At 42.5% G+C, this 24056-nt stretch overlaps 1 protein-coding gene across 1 annotated transcript; it reads right to left on the bottom strand.

Annotated features, from left to right (window-relative positions):
* Positions 1–906: 906 nt before the first annotated feature.
* srp19 (signal recognition particle 19) lies at positions 907–10583 on the bottom strand. Its single transcript, XM_041185493.1, has 5 exons — positions 10487–10583; positions 9364–9439; positions 7988–8059; positions 7783–7891; positions 907–1684 (listed from the first exon to the last, which is right to left on the bottom strand). Exons 1-5 carry the CDS (start codon positions 10522–10524, stop codon positions 1551–1553), a joined length of 429 nt encoding a protein of 142 aa, XP_041041427.1. The 5' UTR covers positions 10525–10583; the 3' UTR covers positions 907–1550.
* Positions 10584–24056: the final 13473 nt, after the last annotated feature.

Genomic DNA, 24056 nt, shown 5'->3' with positions numbered 1-24056 from the left:
TTGATTGGTAAGGGGATCAAAGGTTACGGGGAGAAGGCGAGAGAATGGGGTTGAGAAACTTATCAGCCATGATTGAATGGTGGAGCAGACTTGATGGGCCGGATGGCCTAATTTCTGCTCCTATGTCTTATGGTCTTATATTATGGCAGTTCAACCTAAAAGGCACAGATGAGTAAATATGCAAATTGCCCAACTCTAGAAATTCCAAAAGGTCAGGCTTATAAAGGAACCACCAGATCCCAAGCCCTATTCTGCCTGAAGTAGGAATATAAGTTTTTAGGCCCTTGATTTTTTCTTTTTGGAAAATCAGAAAACTGTAGCTCGAGCAATCACAAACACAATAGGAGAAGGATGTAGGGGTATTGCTGGATAGTTCACAAACCAACATGAAGGAAAAGCTGGGGATGTTTCAGCAGAGGTCCAGAGTACAAGATGCTGCAGATGATGAGGTCCTGTAAGGAGTTGGTACATCTGGAGTACTGTGTACAATAATTTCAGTCACTACTATATCCAGACAGTGCAGAAAATGGCACCCAAACAGATACACTGCTTGTGTTAGGAGGGGTTGGATAGTTTGAGAAGTAGAGGGATAGAAAGCATTTCCATCTTTTCAGTATTCTTCTGGGAATAAATAAACTTTCACCCACTTTTCCAGAACCGCTTTAACCTGAACACCAGTGTTTGTTCCAGGTTACCACTCAGAATTAGGAACATTAGCTCAGGTGTAAAAGTAGGAAGGTTCACAGAAAAATTACGATGTGGATAGCGTGGAAATATTTGAGGTAATGAGAGATTGAAAGTCATCATTTTTTGGGATTGGCCTGATCCTTTCTAATCCTGTACTTTCACTTGTAACCAAACCCACTTTTAATCTTACACTTCGGATTTGAAAATAAGAAACTGCAGTTGAAAACAACTATTTATTTCATTACAATTAGCTTGACAAAAGACATGAAGTTCTGTTTAAACAAAAAACCTGCCAGGCAGCTTTAGCATTATGGAACAGCAGCAGATCATTCAACCCATCATGTCCATGTCAGCCAAATTTTGCAGCTTCATGTGTTGACAAATTCTTACTTTGAATGTCACACTTCTGTCCTTCTGATAATTTGCTCCCTGAAAAAGAGCTCTGTCAAATCTACATTTCAGCTACTATTTACGCTTCTTGATCAGCTTAAACTCCATTCTAGTGAACCAGTAAACAGGAAAAGCACTTGAATATTCAAAAATGACTGCCCGTTTGAGGACCTATAATTGGACTTGACTTACAACATAATTTATGAATTATATTAATTTTGTTATGGACACCCTCTAAATCAGACATGCAGTGAAAGCTTAACCACAGGCACTTAAAAATATCAGGAAAATGTTCCTAACTTAATCTAAACCAATTATAATGTTTTGAATTTATTCCCTCCCACTACTTAGAATAAAGGTGGTGCCAGATTTGTCCTACATTATGGACCAAATGAAAACAGCATGCTCAACGTGTTTACGATATAGGAATGGTTTGAAAATAAATCTAACTGAAGCCAGCAACATCAACAGAATTACTTCTTCTTCTTCTTCTTCCCTTTCTTGCCACCTTCCCCTGGTTGTGCATTCTGATCTCCTCCTCCAGCCTTCTGTGTCCTGGTCTTCAGTTTTGGAATCATTTCAGCTACGTATAACATTACTGACTTACCTGGAGAGAGGGAAGAGGTAGGAAAATGGTACAAAAATAGGATTTATTTACAAATTTGTGATTTTGAAACAATTCATCAGTTTACACTTCTACTTCAGTGCTAATAAACTCCCTTAGAGACTCACCATAGAAACAACTCTCACTAATTCTGGAGACTACAATATTTTTAAGTGAGTTTTGTGCTCCTGTCCTCCTCCAGCATCATATAATGTCCCTTTCTTTCCCAAACAACTAACTGGTCACTTAAATAACCACCCAGTTATTTCCTTCCCAGATCTGCCAAAATCAGAAGTTATCTCTAACAACTAATTTCTTGATAAATACCAACGTGATTCATGTTTTCCCCCTTACAAGAAATTCGCAGCTTAGCATTTTTCTGCCAAACTTTGGTCACATTTGCTCTGGCAACTGTATAGAACTCACTGCAGAATTTTTTTTTATTCATTCATGGGATATGGACATTGCAGACTGGGCTTGCCCATCTTTAATTGTCCTTGAGAAGGTGGTGGTGAGCTGCCATCTTGAAACGCTGCAGTCCATGTGGTATAGGGACACCCACAGTGCTGTTAGGAAGAGAGTTCCAGGATTTTGATCCAGCAACAGTGAAGGAACGGCGATATATTTCCAAATCAGGATGGTGAGTGACTTGGAGAGGAACTTCCAGGTGGTGGTGTTCCCATGTATCTGCTGTCCTTGTCCATCTAGATGGTAGTGGTCATGGGTTTGGAAGGTGTTGTCGAAGGAGCCTTGGTGAGTTTCTGCAGTGCATCTTGTAGATGGTACACACTGCTGCTACTGTGCGCTGGTGGTGGAGGGAGTGAATGTTTGTGGATGTGGTGTCAATCAAGCGGGCTGCTTTGGTCCTGGATGATGTCCAGCTTAAAGTGTTGTGGGAGCTGCATTCATCCAGGCAAGCGGAGAGTATTCCATCACGCTCCTGACTTGTGCCTTGTAGATGGTGGACAGGCTTTGGGGAGTCAGGAGGTGAATTACTCATTGCAGGATTCCTAGCCTCTGACCTGCTCTTGTAGCCAGAGTGTTTATATGGCTAGTCCAGTTCAGTTTCTGGTCAATGGTAACCTCCAGGATGTTGATAGTGGGGGATTCAGTGATGGTAATGCCATTGAACATCAAGGGGCGATGCTTGGATTCTCTCTTGTTGAGATGGTCATTGCCTGACACTTGTGTGGTGCAAATGTTACTTGCCACTTGTCAGTTTGAACCTGGAAACTGTCCAAGTCTTATTGCATTTGGACATGGACCTCTTCAGTATCTGAGCAGTCGCAAATGGTGCTGAACATCGTGCAATCATCAGAAACATCCCCACTTCTGACCTTATGATGGAAGGAAGGTCATTGATGAAGCAGCTGAAGATGGTTGGGCTGAGGACACTACCCTGAGGAACTCCTGCAGTGATGTCCTGGAGCTGAGATGAATGACCTCCAACAACCACAACCATCTTCTTTTGTGTTAGGTATGACTCCAACCAGTGGAGAGCTTTCCCCTGATTCCTCTTGACTCCAGTTTTGCTAGGACTCCTTGATGCCACACTCTATCAAATGCAGCCTCGATGTCAAGGGCAGTCACTCTCACCTCACATCGGGGGTTCAGATCCTTTGTCCATGTTTGAACCAAGGCTGTAGAGGTCAGGAGCTGAGTAGCCCTGGCGGAACCCAAACTGGGCATCAGTGAGCAGGTTATTGATAAGCAAGTGTCACTTGACAGCACTGTTGATGACCCCTTCCATTATTTTACTGATGATAGAGAGTAGACTGATGGGACGATAATTGGCCAGGTTGGATTTGCCCTGCTTTTTGTGTACAGGAAATATCTGGGCAATTTACTACATTGGCAAGTAAATGCCAGTGTTGTAGCTGTACTGCAACAGCTTGGCTAGAGGTGTGGCATGTTCTGGAGCACAAGTCTTAAGTACTATTGCCAGACTATCTTCAGGGCCCATAGACTTTGCAGTATCCTGTGCCTTCAGCCGTTTCTTGATATCATGTGGTGTGAATCAAATTGGCTGAAGACTGGCATTTGTGATGCTGGGGACCTCCGGAGGAGGCCGAGATAGATCATCCACTTGGCACTTCTGGCTGAAGATTGTAGCAAATGCTTCAGCCTTATCTTTTGCACTGATGTGCTGGGCTCTTCCATCATTGAGGATGGGGATATTTGTGGAGTTTCCTCCTCCAGTGAGTTGTTTAAATGTCCACCACCATTCACGACTGGATGTGGCAGGACTGCAGAGTAACAATGTATTTTAATTTCCTCAACCCCACTGCTACTTTCACTGATTCTATGCTCCAGTTTCCTACTAGACCCAGTACAGGAGCAAAAGCAAGGACTAGTTCATGAGGGAAATAAACTTGCAGGACAACGGGGACAGAGGGAGGAATGAGACTGACCTGACTGCTATACAGAGAGCTGACATGGTCTTGGTCAACTAGATGGTCTCCTCCTGTGCCATAAAATGACTGAACTGAAGATTTTATATGGAAGTTTCTGACAGACCAATAATAAAAATGAACTAAGTGTGTGACTGTGTGGCTTGATTCTATACATATAGTTAAAAGCAGATGTCAAACATCAGATACCATGCTTCAGGCCCTGGGCTACTGATGGTAGCAATACCGCCAAATATATAATGGTTTATATATTTTTAAAAAATGCATTCAGAGGGTGTGGGCGTCGCTGGCTAGGCCAGCATTTATTACCCATATATCCTTAATTGCCCTTGTTCGGGGACAGTTAAGAGTCAACCACATTGCTGTGGGTCTGGAGTCACATGTATGCCAGACCAGGTAAGGACAGCAGATTTCCTTCCCTAAAGGACATTGGTGAACCAGATGGGTTTTTACAACAATCAACAATGGTTTCATGGTCATCATTAGACTTTTGTTTCCAGATTTTTTATTGAATTCAAATTCGAACCCAGGTCCCCAGAGCATTACCCTGGGTCTCTGGATTTTTAGTCCATCAACAATACCATTACGCCATCACCTCCCTGATATTGAAGTGTTATTTGTCAGGTTAGCAGTCCATTTGAAAAGGAATTTTGATGAATACATTTTTCACATTACTTAGCACGTTAAAGGATGTTTTGTTAAAAAAACTCTAATGAAGCCTTTTGAACGTGGGGGTATTTTAAACTGGGAAGCTGAGCGAGGTTGGAGAAACTTGGATTGTTCTCACTACAGCAACGGAGATTGAGGGGCGACTTGATAGAAGTTTACAAAATTATGATTGGCATGGACAGAGTAGATAGTCAGAAGCTTTTTCCCAGGGTGGAAGAGTCAATTACTAGGGGACATAGATTTAAGGTGAGAGGAGAAAACTATAGAGATGTGCGGGGCAAGTTTTTTTACACAGAGGGTAGTGAGTGTCTGGAATTCACTGCCAGCGGAGATGTGGAAGCAGGTACGATAGTGATGTTTAAGAGGCAGCTTGACAAATAAAAGAATAGGATGGGAATAGAGGGATACGGACCCCGGAAGTGCAAAATGTTTTAGTTGACGGGCAATATGACTGGCGCAGGCTTGGAGGGCCAAAGGGCCTGTTCCCGTGCTGTACTTTTTTGTTCTGGTCTCTTCAAGACCTACTGTACATTTCCAAACTTTTCCATTTTCAGATTCATTTTGCTCTCAAGCTTTTGTCAATGTCTTTCCACTGCTTCACGGAAATGCTTCTTTGGAGCATGCTTCCTACCTTTATTTTAAGCAATTTTCAGGTCATTCAATCCATTAACTTTGTTTCTGAGATTGCATTATTGGTAATTTCTCCCCTCCCACCTGCAACTCTATCCCTGCCATCCCATAAAGTCCCAACCAGGAAACTTGCTTATCTTTCGGTTCTGATGAAGGACAACACCCAAAAAGTTGACCTTCTAACTACCCATTGTGCAGTTTTAGTATGTTCTACTTTTAAAATAATCTTGAAGTTGTATTTGCCAAATTTTATAATGTGGTCCTTAATACTGATGAAAGTAAATGATGTCAAAATGTGACTGAGGCATGAGGTCACTTCATCATGACCCCATCAATAGATCACACTCTCATGAGCAACTCATGGACATTAAACACAAAGCTTTCAATAATTTTTACATCTCCTGAACAAAGAATATTTCAACTTTGTATACATGCTCCAAGCTAAGCAGCCAAATATACACTACATGCTTGCAAAATGAATTTGGTCTTACTATCAGTCTCTTCAATCGTTAACAGTTATTGGGCAAACTTTCATAATGCACAAAATGGGAAGAGGATTTTGCTGGGTTATAACACCTGATTAATAGGAGGTTAAAGGAAACAGGAATAAGGCGATATAGGAACACAATGCATTAGATCTACTGATGTGCAGGATCAGCATGATTACAGACCAAATGGACAAAATGGCCCATTTCTGTAATTTTTTAGTGCCTCCAATATCATAATCTAGAGAGAATAAAACATAATTCATTAACACAAAATGGAAATGTTTACATTTAAAATGAATACAACTCACCCACTGTACAAGTTGTAAGATCATTGCTGATGTCCAAATAAGCAAATTATTGGTAAGAAAGTGTACATATGTTGAACAGAATCTTCACATTATCCTGATTGGATAATTGGTTTATGGCCTTTGATATTTATTCAGCAGTTTGAAAAAATCAGTTTCACACACTGCTGAAGTGACATCAAAATACGAGCGCAGAGACATTTTAAGCAAATAAAATCTGTTACTGCACAACAACACATATCTTGACAAAGAGTCTTCACTCAAAATCTTAGAATCACAGAATGACATGGCACAGGAGGTGGCAATTAGACCCACTGAGCCTGTGCCAGCTTTTTGATTGAGCTATCCAATTAGTCCCACTCCCCTGCTCTTTCCCCACATCCCTGTAAATGCTTTCAAGTATGTTTACATTTCCTTTTGAAAGTTACTACTGAACCTGCTTCCACCACTTTTTCAGGCAATGCCTTTCAGATCACAATAAATTACTGCATAAAAGCTGTTTCCTCATGGGGCTTTCTCGTTCTTATTCCAAACACCTTAACTTTGTCTCTTCTACCACTGAAAACAGTTCCTCCCTACTCTATGAAAACCTTATGTAATTTTGAACAACTTTTATCAAATTTCTTTATCTCCTCTGCTTGATGGAGAACCTCCTCCTCTAGTCTTTCCATGTAACTGAAATCCTTCTGCCCTGGTACCATTACAGCAAATCTCTTCTGCAGCCTTTCCAAGGCCTTGACATCCTGCCTAAAACGTTGTGCCCAGAATTGAACACAGTACTCCAGCTGAGGTTGAACCAGTGTTTTATTAAGGTTTGGTATAACTTCCTTGCTTTTATAATCTATGCTTTAACTAAATCAAGGATCCCATATACTTCTTTTTAAAAACAGCCTTCTCAACTTGTGCTGCTACTTTCAAACGTTTGTGCACATACACCCCCAGGTATCTCAATGAGGACACCCCCTTTAAATCCTACCATTTAGTTTATATTGCTTCCATTTCTTACCAAAATGTATCACTTCACACTTGTGTTAAACTTTATCTGCCATTTTATCAGTATGTCGAAGTCCTCCTGAAGTCTGTTACTATCCTCTGTGATAAACAACATTGCTGAGTTATACATCACCTAGAAAATTTAAAATTATGCCCCATTATCCAAGTTCAGGTCATTAGTATACAGATCAGAAAGAGCAGCAATTCCAATATCGATCCCTGGGGAACATTACTATACTTCTTTCCAATCTGAAAAATAACCATTCATTACTAGTTTCTATTTCCTGTCCCTTAGCCAAATTCCTATCCATGCTGCCACTGTCTCATTAATCTCACCAGCTTTACTTTTGCTAACAAATCTATTACATGATACTTTGACAAACACCTTGAATAATCTTTAGGTTCATGTATGTGCTTGCAAATATTGATATATTTCTGTTTTTATGAATAAAAAGGCTTTAATGGAATTAACATTATTTGCTTGGAAAATGTGAAGTGCATAGGATTATAGACATTGTTCAGGAAATATAAAAATTACCTCATGCACAAGACATGCTGCGCAGTTAACAGACCCTTGTACATGTTTTACAGATTCAATTACTTACGTGTGGGAAACTGCTCTAAACAGAAGGACCCATCTTCATTTTTCAATTGAACCCGTATTCTGCCTCTGAATTGTACATCTCTGTTCCACTCACGTGGGTAGAGTTTATTCTGAAAAGTGTAAAAAGTATATTAATAGGATGTGGGAAAAACACCAAGAATCTTAAATGCTCAATATTCAGCAAAATCATTAAACACAATAAATACCTCTACAGCGACAATCAGTCCTGCTGCTGCACAAACATCTCTAATTTCTCCAAATGTTGGGTTTTCAACAGCCTTCACAGAAAAAAAAATTACCAATAACACAATTTCCATGTTCGTAGCATATTTTATGAAAAGCATGTAATTAGGTACTTCACAGAGTAAATGCACGGAGTACTGAAAACTGATGCCAGGAATGATTATGCAAAATAACCAAAAGCTTTATCAAGAAATTGGTCTTCAGATTTGTTAATATTGATGTGTTGGGGGTTGGAGGGGAGACAGAAGAGGTTTAGGCAGGGAGCTCCAATGGCTAGGACTAGGTACCAAAATGTCCTGCAACTGATGATAAGGTTAAGGGAGTGGAGATGTCTAACATCACAGAAAGTTAAGGGAAGGGCTGGGTGTCAGTTGCTCATGTGTACAAGCTAATCCTGTATCTGAAGATGGTGCTGTCAAAGGCCAGCATGTAGCCGAGGAAGACAGAACAGAGTGCGAGGTGATTCCTGGGTTAATAATTCAGGGAGGGAGTGAGACTAATGCTGAAATTGACATGAAAATACTCTGCAGGTCTTGCAGTATCTGTGGAGGGAGAAACAAGAGTTTGTGCTTCAGATCAATGACTCATCAGAACTACAACAGGTTTTAAGCAAGTGTAATGGGAGAGTTTCATTTCACCCTTTTGTTTCATCTGATGCTTTAACAAAACCTTTTTTTCTTCCTTTCAGGTTTAAAGGATAACAAGTTCCAACAACTCATGTGTACCAACACCCCTTCAGATCTTTCTTTCCCTTCACTTCCCTCTGACCCCAACCCTACTAATCTCACCTCTGGCCATGTATTCATGACACCCTCCAACCTGGAGTATTTCTCGCATTTCAGATTTCCAGCATCCAAAGGATAAAATTGACCTGGTTGCATTCTGAATGCAACCATTCAAAAGCAGTCACACAGAGCTGGACAATGGAGGACAGCTGTTAAAAAAGAATGCATGACTGAAGTCAGTGAACTGAGTGGAATAAGCTGAACAGAATGGAGTCAAGATGAAAACCAAAACCATTCAGGATAAGGAGTTCCTTGTAGCAGAGGCTAAAGGATAGTCTGGGGATGTCTTGAGATGGAAATCAGTGAGAGGTTTGGGGAATGCTGGACCAAACTTCACTGAAAAAAACAAGAGGGATAGAAAAGGACAAGATATTCAAAGGAGGAGGAGGAGGAAGAGCTGGAGTAGGGAGGAAGCCAAGGTGCAACCTGGGACATAAGGGCCATGTCACAGCCATTGTTGTTTGGGCTACAGAATACAGTCAGCGATTATCAGGAAAAGCAGTATGCATACATACAAAAAACAGTTAGTTACCAGAAATCTTCCTTAATCTCACCTTCTCTACTGGTATTCTCCTTCCTTCTGCTATAGTCTTTTTGCTGTTTATATATGCTGGATATATGCAAATAAACCTTCAAAGACAAAAAAAAAACGTTACTTAGATTTTGAACCCACCTTGAAAGAGATTTCCCCAGGTTATCACAAAAAGGTAATCTCCAACATTTAAGAGAAATTTACATTATTCTTCTCTATGCATACTTACCTAACTCCTCCCCGACTGATTCAATAATCATTGGCTATCATGAAAGTTGTTTTTTTTTTTAACTGATTTTCCACCATCAATGTCTGTTCTTTTGTCCCAAAAATTGTAAGTTGATGTTTTATCAGCATAAACAATGTTTAGTTATGTGTTTCTGCTGAACAGGTTTATTTTTTTTTATATATAAATCCCTATTCATACACTCTCAGCTCTCGATTTAACATGGCCCACAGCAATGCTGCTTTTTCACACTCACTGTCTTTTTCAGTGAGAGTCAGGATGGAGAGTCAGGGCCAGGCCAGGCCAGTCCAGTCCAGTCCAGGCCAGTCCAGGCCAGGCCAGGCCAGGCCAGTCCACTCTCTGGTTTCTCAGACAGCAGCATGTGCAATGAGTTGGATGTGCGGAAATGGTACAATTGTAGCAACATGGATAGGGAATTAGATTAAAGGCCATGGTTACTGGGTGTAAACATTGCTGCCACCCCATGTGTCTATATCTCTCTCTACTTCCGGGCTCCACACCCCCAATCAGGTCCCAGCTTTGCAGAGAGGCGATGTCCAGCCGAAAGGGGGTGGGGCTGGCTTGGTAGCCGCGGCTGCAGCTGCAGGGGGCGCCCTGAAGGGGGAGCGCTCGCGCCGGCGAACTGGCAGGCGGCGATCAGCGCATGCCCACTAGCCCCGTCACTTGGGGGCAACCGCACCCTCCCCCCGCCCCGCCCCGCCCCGCCCCGCCCCGCTTTATGACGACACAGCGGAAAGTGTGCGGGATCCGGGGGGTTCCGCCATGGAACGCTCGGCCATTTCCACCCCAAATAAAAAAAGGCGCCGTGGGGTTTCTCCAAACTTCACCCCATTAAACTACATGCGCCGTGAGGAGAGGCGCCGCCGCCGCCGCCGCCGCCGCCAGCGCCGGGCCTTACCTCTCTCGGTCGGCGTGAGTTTTGTCCATATACACCATGCTGCCTCACTCCGCTTCCCGCTGAGTCAGCCTGTCCCACACCGGAAGCTCGACCTCTGAACTGCGCTGATTGGTCAGCACTCCTCGGCCTGCAGATCCTATTGGATGCTGGGGCTGTCAATCTCCAAAGCACCACAGCTTCCGCTTTACGCTCGGCCATGATCCGGTCCGTCAAGTTCAGATTCCCCCCACCCCCACTCCCTCCTCCCCATTGAAATGTCACCTTTAACAAGGGAGAAGAAGGAAACGTCCAGACTGGATAATAACCAGATCAGACCTAAAGACAACTTTTAATAAAACCAAGTCATGGCTTCAGGCAACTGGATAGAAGGAATCACTAAATGCTTACAGCACAAAAGGAGGCCCATTTGTCTCATGGATGCTGTTTCTGTGCAAGAGCAGCTGTCAGTCAGTCCCAGGCCTGTCTTTTTCTCTCTGTTCAGGTAATTATCCAATTCTCTTTGGGAAACCTCGCTTGAATCTGCTTCCAGCACACATTCAGACAGTCCATTCCAAATCCTACCCACTAGCAGCATGAAAAAGTTTTTCCTCATGATGCCATTACTCCTATTTGCCAACCGCTTTAAGTCTGTGTTCTTTAGCTCTCAACCCTTCTCTCAATAAAGTTTCTCCCTCTGTCCACCCCCCCCCATGACTTTAAATGCCTCTATCAAAATTTCTAATCTCTTCTAAGAGAACGTCTCCAAACTTCCCCATAACTGAGGTCCCTCATCCTTGGAACCATCCTCGTGAATCTTCTGCACCCTTTCTAGAACTGACACATGCATCTAAAGTGTGGTGCCCAGAGCTGGACACGACACCAGTTGAGACTGAACCAGCATTTTATACAGGTTTATCGTAGCTTCAGAAAGTGCTGAAAATAATCATCAGGTCTGGCAGCACTTGTGAAGAGAGAAACAGAGTTAACATTTCAAATTGAATATGAGTTCTTCAGAACCAAAGAGTCATATTTGACTTGAAACATTATATCGCTCTTTCTATCTTCACAGATGCTGCCAGACTTGTCGATTATTTCCAGCATGTTGTTTTATTCAGATTTTCAGCATCTGCAACATTTTGCTTTTATTCCTAATTTATTTGATTTTGTACTCCATGCTGCTATTTATGAAGTCCAGGATCCTGTATGCTTTATTAACCAATTCTTAACCTGCCCTAGCTACGACTTTGAATGATTTGTGCACATATGCCCCCAACTCCCTTTGCCCCTGCACCCCCTTAGAATTATATCCTTTGTTTTATATTGCATCTCCTCATCTTTCTATCAAAATGAATCAATTCACACTTCTCTGCATTCACTTTTATCTGCCACTTCTCCAGCCTGGTGATTTATTCTTGAAGTTTATTACTATCCTCAACACAGTTCACAATACTTCCAAGTTTTGTGTCATCAGCAAATTTTGAACTTGTGCCCTTTACACCCAAGTATATATCAAGAAAAATGGGTCCTAACACTGACCCCTGGTAACCCACTATATACCTTCTTCCAGTCTGAAATTACTATTTACTACTATCCTTTGTTTCATGTCACTCAGCCAATTTTTTATTCATGGTGGTACTGTCCCTTTTTTTACATAGGCCTTTTGGAAGTCCACCATACCAATCATAGTACCCTCATCAATCCCGTTGCCTTATCAAAAACTCAAGCATTTAGTTAAACATGATTTGCCTTTAACAAATCTGTGCTGAGTTTCATGGCTTTCCTTAATTAGTCCATTTTGTCCAACTGTCAATTTTCTTCCAAATTATCATTTCTAAAAGCTTTGTATCACCAAGGTCAGACTGACTGGTTGGTAGTTGATTGGCTTATCCTTACTTTTTTGAACAAGTGTGTAGGATAATATTTGCAATTTGTCTGTCCTCTTGCACAACCCCTGGAGCATTGGAAAATTATGGCCACAAGAACTAGGAGCAGGAGTAGGCCATTCGGCCCATCAAGCATGCTCAACCAATAAGATCATGGCTGATCTGATTATGTCCTTAACTCTACTTTCCTGTCCACCTTGAATATATTCAATGGTTCAGCCTCTGTTGCTCTCTGGGGAAGAGAATTCCACTTTGTAGCGGTTTGATACAACTGAGCTGTGCCATTTAAGAGCCAACCACATCGCTGTGGGTCTGGAATCACAGACCAGGTAAGATCAGCAGATTTCCTTCCCTAAATGGCATTAATAAACTAGATGGGTTTTTAAAACAACAGTTTCATGGTCACCATTTTTGAGACTAACATTCAATTCTAGATTTATTAATTGAATTTAAATTCCACCAGCTGCCATGGTGGGATTTGAACCCATGCCCTCAGAGTATTAGCCTAGGCTTCTAGATTATAAAACAAAAATAAAAATACCTGGAAAAACTCAGCAGGTCTGGCAGCATCTGCGGAGAGGAACACAGTTAACTTTTTGAGTCTGTATGACTCTTCAACAGAACTAAGTAAAAATAGAACGGAGGTGAAATATAACCCCCCCCCCCCCCCCCCCCTTAAACCAGCTTATATTTCACCTCTCTTCTATTTTTACTTAGTTCTGTTGAAGAGTCATATGGACTTGAAACGTTAACTGGGTCCCTCTCCGCAGATGCTGCCAGACCTGCTGCGTTTTTCCAGGTATTTTTATTTTTGTTTTGGATTTCCAGCATCCGCAGTTTTTTTGCTTTTTTCCTCTAGATGACTAGTCCTGTGACATTACCACTGTGCCACTGCCCGTCCTTGAATGTATCTCATCCAGTCTTGGTGACCAGTGAACTTTAAGCACAGCCAGCCTTTATAATACCTCCTCATTATCGATTTTTAGCCCATCCAGTGTCATAACTACCGTCTTATTCACTATGACTTGGGCAGAACCTTCTTCCTTAGGAAAGACAGATGTAAACTACTCATTTTGTACAAAATCAAAAATACCTGGAAAAACTCAGCAGGTCTGGCAGCATCTGCAGAGAGGAACACAGTTAACGTTTCGAGTCCGAATGACCCTTCAACAGAACTAAGTAAAAATAGAAGAGAGGTGAAATATAAGCTGGTTTAAGGGGTGGGGGTGGGACAAGTAGAGCTGGATAGAGGGCCAGTGATAGGTGGAGATAACCAAAAGATGTCACAGACAAAAGGACAAAGGGGTGTTGAAGGTGGTGATATTATCTAAGGAATGTGCTAATTAAGGGTAGAAAGCAGGATAAGCAAGGTACAGATAGCCCTAGTGGGGGTGGGGTGGGGGGAAGGAATCGAAAAAGGCTAAAAAGTAGAGATAAAACAATGGATGGAAATATATTTAAAAATAATGGAAGTAGGTGGGAAAAGAAAAATCTATATAAATTATTGGAAAAAAAAGGGGGGGAATCGGAAAGGGGGTGGGGGTGGAGGAGAGAGTTCATGATCTAAAGTTGTTGAACTCAATATTCAGTCCGGAAGGCTGTAAAGTGCCTAGTCGGAAGATGAGGTGCTGTTCCTCCAGTTTGCGTTGGGCTTCACTGGAACAATGCAGCAGGCCAAGGACAGACATGTGGGCAAGAGAGCAGGGTGGAGTGTTAAAATGGCAAGCGACAGGGAGGTCTGGGTCATGCTTGTGGACTCGTTTTGTACCTCAGCCATGCCCCTGCCTGCCTCCATGCGTAAATCCCCTTTTTGTTTGCTAATCAGCCCCAGCCCTCCTTTTAGCACCCTTTTACTATTTATATGCCTATAACATACTTTGAATTTCCTTTTACGTTAGCTGCTAGTCTCTTCTCATATTTCCCCTTTGCTTCTCTCATTTGCTTTTCACTTCCCCTCGGAACCTTCTTTGTTCAGCCTGATTTTCAATTGTATTATCTACCTGACATCTGTCACATGCATCCCTTTTCTGTTTCATTTTATTATCCATCTCTTTTGTCATCCAGGGAACTCTGGATTTGTTCCCCCTACTTTTCCCCTTCCTGGGAATGTACCTTGACCATACCCAAACTATCTCCTTTTGAAAGACACCCGATTGAACAATTATAGTTTTGACTGCCAATCTTTGATTCCAATTTACCTGGACCAGATCCCCTTTCACCCCACTGAAATTGGCCCTCCCCCAATTAATTACATTTACTCTGTATTTCTCCTTGTACTTTTCCATAGCTATCCTAAAGCTTATGATACAGTGTTCCCCGAGTGACACCATTTGATCCACCTCATCTGCAGAACCAAATCCAGCAAAGCCTCTTTCCTCATTGGACTGGAAACATACTGGTGTAGCAAATTCTCCTGAATACACTCTAGAATCTCTTGCCCTTGTCTTCCCTTTATACTATGACTATCCTACTCTATAATAGGATAAGTAAAATCCCTCATTATAATTACTCAGTAATTCTTACACCTCTCTGTAATTTCCTTGCAATTTCTTTCCTCCAAATTTTTCCTATTAGTTGGTGCAGTCTAGAATACACCCAGAAATATAATGGCACGTCTTTTGTTTCTTAGTTCTATCCAAATAAATCCTGTCCTTGACCCTGAAGGCATCATCTCTCCAGCACTGTTACATTCTCCTTAATCCCCTCCTCCTTTCTTTCCTGCCCTACCTCACCACCCTCTGAGTGAAGAAGTTTCTCCTCATCTCAATCGTAAATGGCCTACACCGTATCCTGAGACTGTGACCCCTTGTTCTAGACCTCCTAGGCAGACAAAACATCATGCCTGCATCCAGTCTGTCCAGCCCTGTCAGAATTTTATACGTTTAAATGAGATCCCTCTCATTCTGCTAAACTCCAGTGAATATACAGTCAGCCCAATCTAAGACCACAGGCTAAGAGTCCACAGGCTGGAAGGGAATGGGTGACCACCAGGCAAAGTAAGAGGACTAGGCAGGCAGTGCAGGAATCTCCTGTGGCTATTCCACTGTAAAACAGATATTCTGCTTTGGATACTGTTGGGGGAATGGCCTCTCAGGGAAAGTAGCAACAGCCAAATTCGTTGCACCGCGGTTGCCTCTGCTACACAGGGGTGGAGTAAAAAGTGTGGGAATGCAATAGTTGTAGTGGATTCAATTGTAAGGGGAATAGAAAGGTGTTTCTGTGGCTGCAAACAAGACTCGAGGATGGTATATGTCCTCTCTGGTGCTAGGGTCAAGGATGTCTCAGAGCAGCCAAAAGACATTCTGAAGGTGGAGGGTGAACAGCCAGTGGTCGTGGTACACATTGGTACAAACAACATAGGTAAAAAAGGGATGAGGTCCTAAAAGCAGAATACAGGGAGTTAGGAAGTAAGTTGAAAAGTAGGACCTCAAAGATAGTGATCTCAGGATTACTACCAGTGCCACATGCCAGTCAGAGTAGAAATAGCAGGATATATCGGATGAATACATGTCTGAAGAGATGGTGTGAGGGGGAGGGTTTCAGAGGGGACATTGGGATCGGTTCTGGGGGGAGGTGGGACCCGTACAAACTGGACGGGTTATACCTGGGCAGGACTGGGACTGATGTCCTCAGGGGAACATTTGCTGGAGTGGTTGGGGAGGGTTTAAACTAAAATGGCAGGGGGATGGGAACCTGTGCGAGGAGTCAGAGGAAGGGGAATCAAGGACAAGAACAAAAGACAAAAAGGGGAATAAGAAAAGTGATAGTCAGAGAAATCAAGGGCAAGAATCAAACAGGGCCCCAGTGAAAAATAGTGGGAATGGGACAAGTAATGTTAAAAAGACAAGCCTTAAGTCTTTGTGCCTTAACACGAGGAGCATTCACAATAAAGTGGATGAATTAACCACACAAATAGATGTAAACAGGTATGATATAGTCAGGATTATGGAGACATGGCTGCAGGGTGATCAGAGATGGGAACTGAACATCCAGGGGTATTCAATATTTAGGATGGATAGAAAAAAAGGAAAAGGTGGTGGAGTTACATTGCTGGTTAAAGAGGAAATTAACGCAATAGTGAGGAAGGATATTAGCTCCGATGATGCAGAATCTATATGGGTAGAGCTGAGAAACACTAAGGGGCAAAAAACATTAGTGGGGATTGTATATAGACCCCCAAACTGTAGTGGTGATGTTGGGAATGGCATTAAACAGGAAATTAGAGACGCATGTAATAAAGTAATTATGGGTGACTTTAATATGTATATAGATTGGGCAAATCAAATTAGTAACAATACTGTAGAGGAGGAATTCCTGGAGTGTATACGGGATGGTTTTCTGAACCAATATATTGAGGAGCCAACGAGAGAACAGGCCATCCTCGACTGGGTATTGTGTAATGAGAAAGGAATAATTGGCAATCTAGTTGTGCGAGGCCCTTTGGAGATTAGCAACAAAAGTATGATAGAATTCTTCATCAAGATGGAGAGTGACATATTTGATTCTGAGACTTGGATCCTGAATCTTAATAAAGGAACTACAATGGTATGAGGCACGAGTTGGCTACGATGGCCTGGGAAATGTTACTTAAAGGGATGATGGTGGATAGGCAATGGCAAACGTTCATAGGGTGCATGGGTGAACTGCAACAATTGTTTATTCCTGTTTGGTGCAAAAGTAAAACAGGAAAGGTGGCCAAACCATGGCTTACAAGGGAAATTATGGATAGTATTAGATGCAAGGAAGAGGCATACAAATTGGCTAGAAAAAACAACAGACCTGAGGATTGGGAGCACTTTAGAATTCAGCAAAGGGGGACCAAGTGATTGATTAAGAAGGGGAAAATAGAGTACGAGAGTAAGCTTGCAGGGAACATAAAAACTGACTGTAAAAGTTTCTATAGGTATGTGAGGAGAAAAAGATTGGTGAAGACAAATGTAGATCCCTTACAGTCTGAAACAGGGGAATTTATAATGGGGAACAAAGAAATGGCTGACCAACTAAACACATACTTTGGTTCTGTCTTCACAAAGGAGGACACAAATAACATACCAGAAAAGTTGGGGAACACAGGGTTTAGTGAGAGGGAGGAAATGAAAGAAATCAGTATTAGTAGGGAAATGGTGTTGGGGAAATTGATGGGATTGAAGGCTGATAAATCCCCAGGGCCTGATAACCTACATCCCAGAGTACTTGAGGAAGTGGCCTTAGAAATAGTGGATGCATTGGTGGTCATCTTCTGAGATTTGATAGACTCTGGAACAGTTCCTACAGATTGGAGGGTAGCTAATGTAACCCCACTATTTAAAAAGGGAGGTAGAGAGAAAACAGGGAATTATAGACCAGTCAGCCTGACATCGGTAGTGGGGAAAATTTTAGAGTCTGTTTTAAAAGAGCACGTGGAATACAGTGGCAGAATCAGACAGAGTCAGCATGGATTTACGAAAGGGAAATCATGCTTGACAATTCTACTGGAATTTTTCAAGGATGTAAGTAGTAGAGTTGATGAGGGGGAGCCAGTGGATGTGGTTTATTTGGACTTTCAGAAGGCTTTCGACAAAGTCCCACATAAGAGATTGGTGTGTAAAATTAAAGCACATGGGATTGGGGGTAGCATATTGAGATGGAGAGAAAACTGGTTGGCAGACAAGAAACAAAGAGTAGGAATAATCGGGTCTTTTTCCAAATGGCAGGCAGTGACTAGTGGGGTACCGCAGGGATTGGTGCTGGGACCCCAGTTATTCACAAAATATATTAATGATTTAGATGAGGGAATTAAATATAATATCTCCAAATTTGCAGATGACACAAAGCTGGGTGGGAGGGTGAGCTGTGAGGAGGATGCAGAGATGCTTCAGTGTGATTTGGACAAGCTGAGTGAGTGGGCAAATGCATGGCAGATGCAGTGTAATGTGGATAAATGTAGGGTTATCCATTTTGGTAGCAAAAACAGGAAGGCAGATTATTATCTGAATGGCTATAAATTGAGAGAAGGGAATGTGCAACGAGACCTGGGAGTCCTTGTACACCAGCCGCTGAAGTCACATGCAGGTGCAGCAGGCAGTAAAGGTGGCAAATGGTAAAACAAAAACAGAATTAACTGGAAAAACTCAGCAGGTCTGGCAGCATCGGTGGAGAAGAAAAGAGTTGACGTTTTGAGTCCTCATGACCCTTCGACAGAACTTGAGTGAGTCCAAGAAAGGGGTGAAATATATTAGCTGGTTTAAGGTGTGTGTGTGTGTGAGGGGCGGGGGGAGGGGTTTGGGTGGGGGGAGAGAGAGAGAAGTGGAGGGGGTTGGTGTGGTTGTACGGACAAACAAGCAGTGATAGAAGCAGATCATCAAAAGATGTCACAAACAACAGAATAAAAGAACACATAGGTGTTAAAGTTGGTGATATTATCTAAACGAATGTGCTAATTAAGAATGGATGGTAGGGCACTCAAGGTATAGCTCTAGTGGGGGTGGGGGGAGCATAAAGGATTTTAAAATATTTAAAAATAATGGAAATAGGTGGGAAAAGAAAAATCTATATAATCTATTGGAAAAAACAAAAGGAAGGGGGAAACAGAAAGGGGGTGGGGATGGAGGAGGGAGCTCAAGACCTAAAGTTGTTGAATTCAATATTCAGTCCGGAAGGCTGTAAAGTGCCTAGTCGGAAGATGAGGTGTTGTTCCTCCAGTTTGCGTTGGGCTTCACTGGAACAATGCAGCAAGCCAAGCACAGACATGTGGGCAAGAGAGCAGGGTGGAGTGTTAAAATGGCAAGCGACAGGGAGGTTTGGGTCATTCTTGCGGACAGACCGCAGGTGTTCTGCAAAGCGGTCGTCCAATGTAGAGGAGACCACATTGGGAGCAACGAATGCAGTAGACTAAGTTGGGGGAAATGCAAGTGAAATGCTGCTTCACTTGAAAGGAGTGTTTGGGCCCTTGGACGGTGAGGAGAGAGGAAGTGAAGGGGCAGGTGTTGCATCTTTTGCATGGGCATGGGGTGGTGCCATAGGAGGGGGTTGAGGAGTAGGGGGTGATGGAGGAGTGGACCAGGGTGTCCCGGAGGGAATGATCCCTACGGAATGCCGATGGGGGGGTAAAGGGAAGATGTGTTTGGTGGTGGCATCATGCTGGAGTTGGCGGAAATGGTGGAGGATGATCCTTTGAATGCGGAGACTGGTGGGGTGATAAGTGAGGACAAGGGGGATCTTATCATGTTTCTGGGAGGGAGGAGAAGGCATGAGGGCGGATGCGCGGGAGATGGGCCGGACATGGTTGAGGGCCCTGTCAACGACCGTGGGTGGAAAACCTCGGTTAAGGAAGAAGGAGGACATGTCAGAGGAACTATTTTTGAAGGTAGCATCATTGGAACAGATGCAACGGAAGCGAAGGAACTGAAAGAATTGGATAGAGTCCTTACAGGAAGCGGGGTGTGAGGAGCTGTAGTCAAGGTAGCTGTGGGAGTCGGTAGGTTTGTAATGGATATTGGTGGACAGTCTATCACCAGAGATTGAGACAGAGAGGTCAAGGAAGGAAAGTGTCAGAGATGGACCATGTGAAAATGATGGAGGGGTGGAGATTGGAAGCAAAATTAATAAATTTTTCCAAGTCCTGACGAGAGCATGAAGCAGCACCGAAGTAATCATCGATGTACCGGAGAAAGAGTTGTGGAAGGGGGCCGGAGTAGGACTGGAACAAGGAATGTTCCACATACCCCATAAAGAGACAGGCATAGCTGGGGCCCTGGCAAATGGTATGTTGGCCTTCATAGCGAGAGGATTCGAGTCCAGGAACAGGGATGTCTTGCTGCAATTGTACAGGATTCGAGTACAGGAACAGGGATGTCTTGCTGCAATTGTACAGGGCCTTGGTGAGACCACATCTGGAATATTCTGTGCAGTTTTTGTCACCTTATCTGAGGAAGGATGTACTTGCTATAGAGGTAGTGCAGCAAAGGTTTACCTGACTGATTCCTGGGATGGCGGGACTGACATATGAAGAGAGATTGAGTCGATTAGGATTATATTCGCTGGAGTTCAGAAGAGTGAGGGGGGATCTCATAGAAACCTATAGAATTCGAACAGGACTTGACAGGGTAGATGCAGGAAGGATGTTCCCGATGGTGGGGAGTCCAGAACCAGGGGTCACAGTCTGAGGATATGGGGTAGACCATTTAGGACTGAGATGAGGAGAAATTTCTTCACCTATAGAGTGGTGAGCCTGTGGAATTCGATACTCAAGTAGTTGAGACTAAAACATTGTATGTTTTCAAGAAGGAGTTAGATATAGCTCGGGGTGAAAGGGATCAAAGGACATGGGGAGAAAGCGGGAGCAGGTTATTGAGTTGGATGATCAGCCATGATCATAATGAATGGCGGAGCAGACTCGAAGGGCCGAATGGCCTAGTCCTGCTCCTAGTTTCTATCTCATATGACAATCCTGCCACCCCAAGAATCAATGTGGTGGACCTTCGCTGTAATCCCTCGATGGAAAGTATATCCTTTCTTAGGTAAGGAGACTAAAACTGCACACAATATTCCAGGTGTGATCTCACCAGGGCCCTGTACAGCTGCAATAAGACATCCTTGATCCTGTACACAAGTCCTCTCACAATGAAGGCCAACATACCATTTGCCCTTCCTAACTGCTTACTGCACCTGCATGCTTGCTTTCAGTGATTGGTGTACAAGGACACCCAGGTCCCTTTGTACATCAACATTTCCCAATCTATCACCATTTACTCTGACATCCAGTTTTTCCTACTGAAGAGAATAACTTCACATTTATCCATGTTATACGGCATTCTGCAGTGTATTTGCCCACTCACTCAGCCTGTCTAAATTGCCATGAAGCCTCTTAACATCTTCCTCGCCACTCTTATTCTCACCAAGTTTCGTGTCATCAGCAAACTTGGAAATATCACATTTGGTTCCCTCATCCAAATTATTGACGTAGATTGTGAATAACTGGGGCCCAAGCACTGATCCCTGCGGTACCCCACTAGTCACCACCTGCCATTCTGAAAAAGTCCCATTTATTCCTACTCTCTGTTTCCTGTCTGCTAACCAATTCTCAATCCATGCTATTGAGAACCAATGGATATGGTTCTCCCTAATCTATTCTGTTAGTTATTTTCTCAAAAAACTCCAGTAGGTTTGTCAAACGTGATTTCCCTTTCATAAATCTATGTTGACATTGTCTAATTCCGTTGATATTTTCTAACTGTCCTGTTATCACATCCTTTATAATAGACTCTAGCATTTTCCCTGGTACTGATATTAGGCTAACCGATCTGTAATTCACTGTTTTCTTCCTCCCTTCTTTTTTAAAAAGTGGGGTTACATTTGCCACTCTCCAATCTGCCAAGACTGATCCAGAATCTGCAGAATGTCGGAAGATGACAATTAATCCATCCACTATTTCCATGGCCACCTTCTTTAGTACCCTGGGGTGTAGATTATCGGACTGTGGGGATTTATCGGTTTTCAGTCCCATTAATTTCTCCAGCACTATTGTTTTAATAATAGTGATTTCCTTCAATTCGTCCTTCTCAATAGACCCTTGATTCCCTAGTATTTCTGGGAAGTTATTTGTGTCTTCCTCTGTGAAGACAAAACTAAAGTAGTTGTTTAATTATTCTGCCATTTCCTTGTGCCCTATTATAAATTCTCCTGTTTTGAACTGTAAGGGGCCTACATTTGTCTTCACTAATCTTTTTCTTTTTACATACTTTTTGAAGCTTTTTACACACTTATATAAATTCATGTTGAGTAAAGTGGTATTTACCGGCCAGTTGTTGGATGTGCATAAGCCGATCTCTATCAAGGTACTTGGCAAGCCTACTGCTACCTTCATTAGATAAATGCATCTGGTAGTTAGCCATTGTTCCATAATAGGGATCTTCAAGCAGTTGCAGACATCTTTCCAGGGTGATAGTGTTGTTATTTCTGTACTCCTGTTGTTTTTCTTTCTGTAAAGAAATAAAGGGCAGGCTGTGTAATGTGGTTGTTTGGGATACTCTGATCTTCATGTACAAACATGAGATGTGGGGACACAGCAGATTCTAATCTATGATTTCTTAAAATTGGGCTTTTCAACGATAGTGCCTTGAATTTGGAAGCCCATGTTTGGAGAACTGAAGTTCGTTTGAGACATATTTGCAGCTTTTGGTCTGTCTGTAGGAATTTGGTACTGTAGCTGGTCAGTCCTGGAATTACTGGGCTGAGACCCTGACTGTAATAGGTAGAAGAAATGGGCAAGTGTAATCATTCATTGTATTTTCCTTTATTCATTTATGGGATGTGGGCATCACTGGCTGGGCCAGCATTTATTGCCCATCCCTAATTGCCCTTGAGAAGGTGGTGGTGAGCATCCTTCTTGAACTGCTGCAGTCCATGTCATGTAGGTACACCCACAGTGCTGTTAGGGAGGGAGTTCCAGGATTCTAACCCAGCGACAGTGAAGGAAGAGTGATATATTTCCAAGTCAGGATGGTAAGTGTTTGCTATTTGCTCACCCCAAGTGCAATAAGGGCTGTTGTTCCTTCCCTCAATGTCTACTGGCCTGGTTGGGATGGTGAGGCAGAGTTTCTTTTGTATAGTTTAATAATTTGGGGAGATACAATTATCTATAGGAAATTCAGATCTTTAGCACTAAACCTGCCAAACCATTTTATTACGTATTAAAATGACGAGTGGCTACAACATTCCAAAAGCACTGAGCACAGAGATGGTGTAGTGCTGGTAATGTTACAAGACTCATTAAGTGTAGTAGGGCTCAGTTAACATTTGTTACAATCACCTTAGAGACCAATAACTTAAAAAAAAGATTTGAACTTCAGTTAATAGCTGAAAGATTACATAAGATTTCATGTGTTAAAACTTTTACTGTAACAAGTGAGTAAAACAAGCACTTTTGACTAAACCCTATTTCTTTTTGTAAATGGGGAGGTGGGGGGGGGAGGTGGAGTGGGTGCGGAGGGTTTTGGAGAGGGGATATGTAGGCTTACAAAGCAAAAGGATATGGCAGCATTGCAGGGCAGCTACTTAGCTAATGATACCTACAGTGTGACAGGAAGGGACAGAGTGCACAAACATTTAAAAAAAGCAGCAAATAGGGCCAAAGGTGGAAAAAATGGTCAAAAGGCAAAATTAATGGCTCTTTATTTAAATACACGTAGTACTCGGAACGAAATAAATGAATTAATAGCACAAATAAAGCTTAATGGGTATGATCTTTGTTTCTTAGTACGAGATGGAATAAGTATGATAGCAAGAAATGGTCTTGGATCAGAAAATGTAGAATTCATATGGGTGGAGGTAAGAAATAACAAGGGGAATAAGTCATTGATGGGGGTAGTCCATCAGCCTCCTAATAGTAGCTATACATAAGAACATAAGAAATAGGAACAGGAGTAGACCATTTGGCTCCTCGAGCCTGCTCTGCCATTCAATAAGGTCATGGCTGATCTTCTTGTGTACTGTAGGACAGAGAACAAATCAGGAGATAATGAAGGCATGTAAAAAAGGCAGTACATTAATCATGGGTGTCTTTAATCTTCATGTAGATTGGGAAAATCAAATTGGCAGAGGTAGCCACGATCAAGAATTCATAGAGTGTATTCAGGATAGTTTCCTAGAACAATATGTTGTGGATCCAACCAGAGATCTGGCTACTTTGGATCTGGTAATGAGGCAGGTTTAATAAATGATCTCAGAGT

This window comes from Carcharodon carcharias, chromosome 4 (genome assembly GCF_017639515.1).
Source record: "Carcharodon carcharias isolate sCarCar2 chromosome 4, sCarCar2.pri, whole genome shotgun sequence".
Lineage (NCBI taxonomy): Eukaryota > Metazoa > Chordata > Chondrichthyes > Lamniformes > Lamnidae > Carcharodon > Carcharodon carcharias.
Note: the sequence above shows the minus strand (reverse complement) of the source record. Positions and strands in the feature narration are given on the sequence as shown.

What these genes read in the sequence shown, in the direction of transcription:
- srp19 (XM_041185493.1), bottom strand. Translation starts at nt 10,524, where the DNA reads ATGGTGTATATGGACAAAACTCACGCCGACCGAGAGAG. An exon ending in GACTGATTGTCGCTGTAGAG is followed by an intron (nt 7,892 to 7,987) that starts GTATTTATTGTG and finishes TACACTTTTCAG; the next exon opens with AATAAACTCTACCCACGTGA. An exon ending in TTTAGAGCAGTTTCCCACAC is followed by an intron (nt 1,685 to 7,782) that starts GTAAGTAATTGA and finishes CCCTCTCTCCAG; the next exon opens with GTAAGTCAGTAATGTTATAC.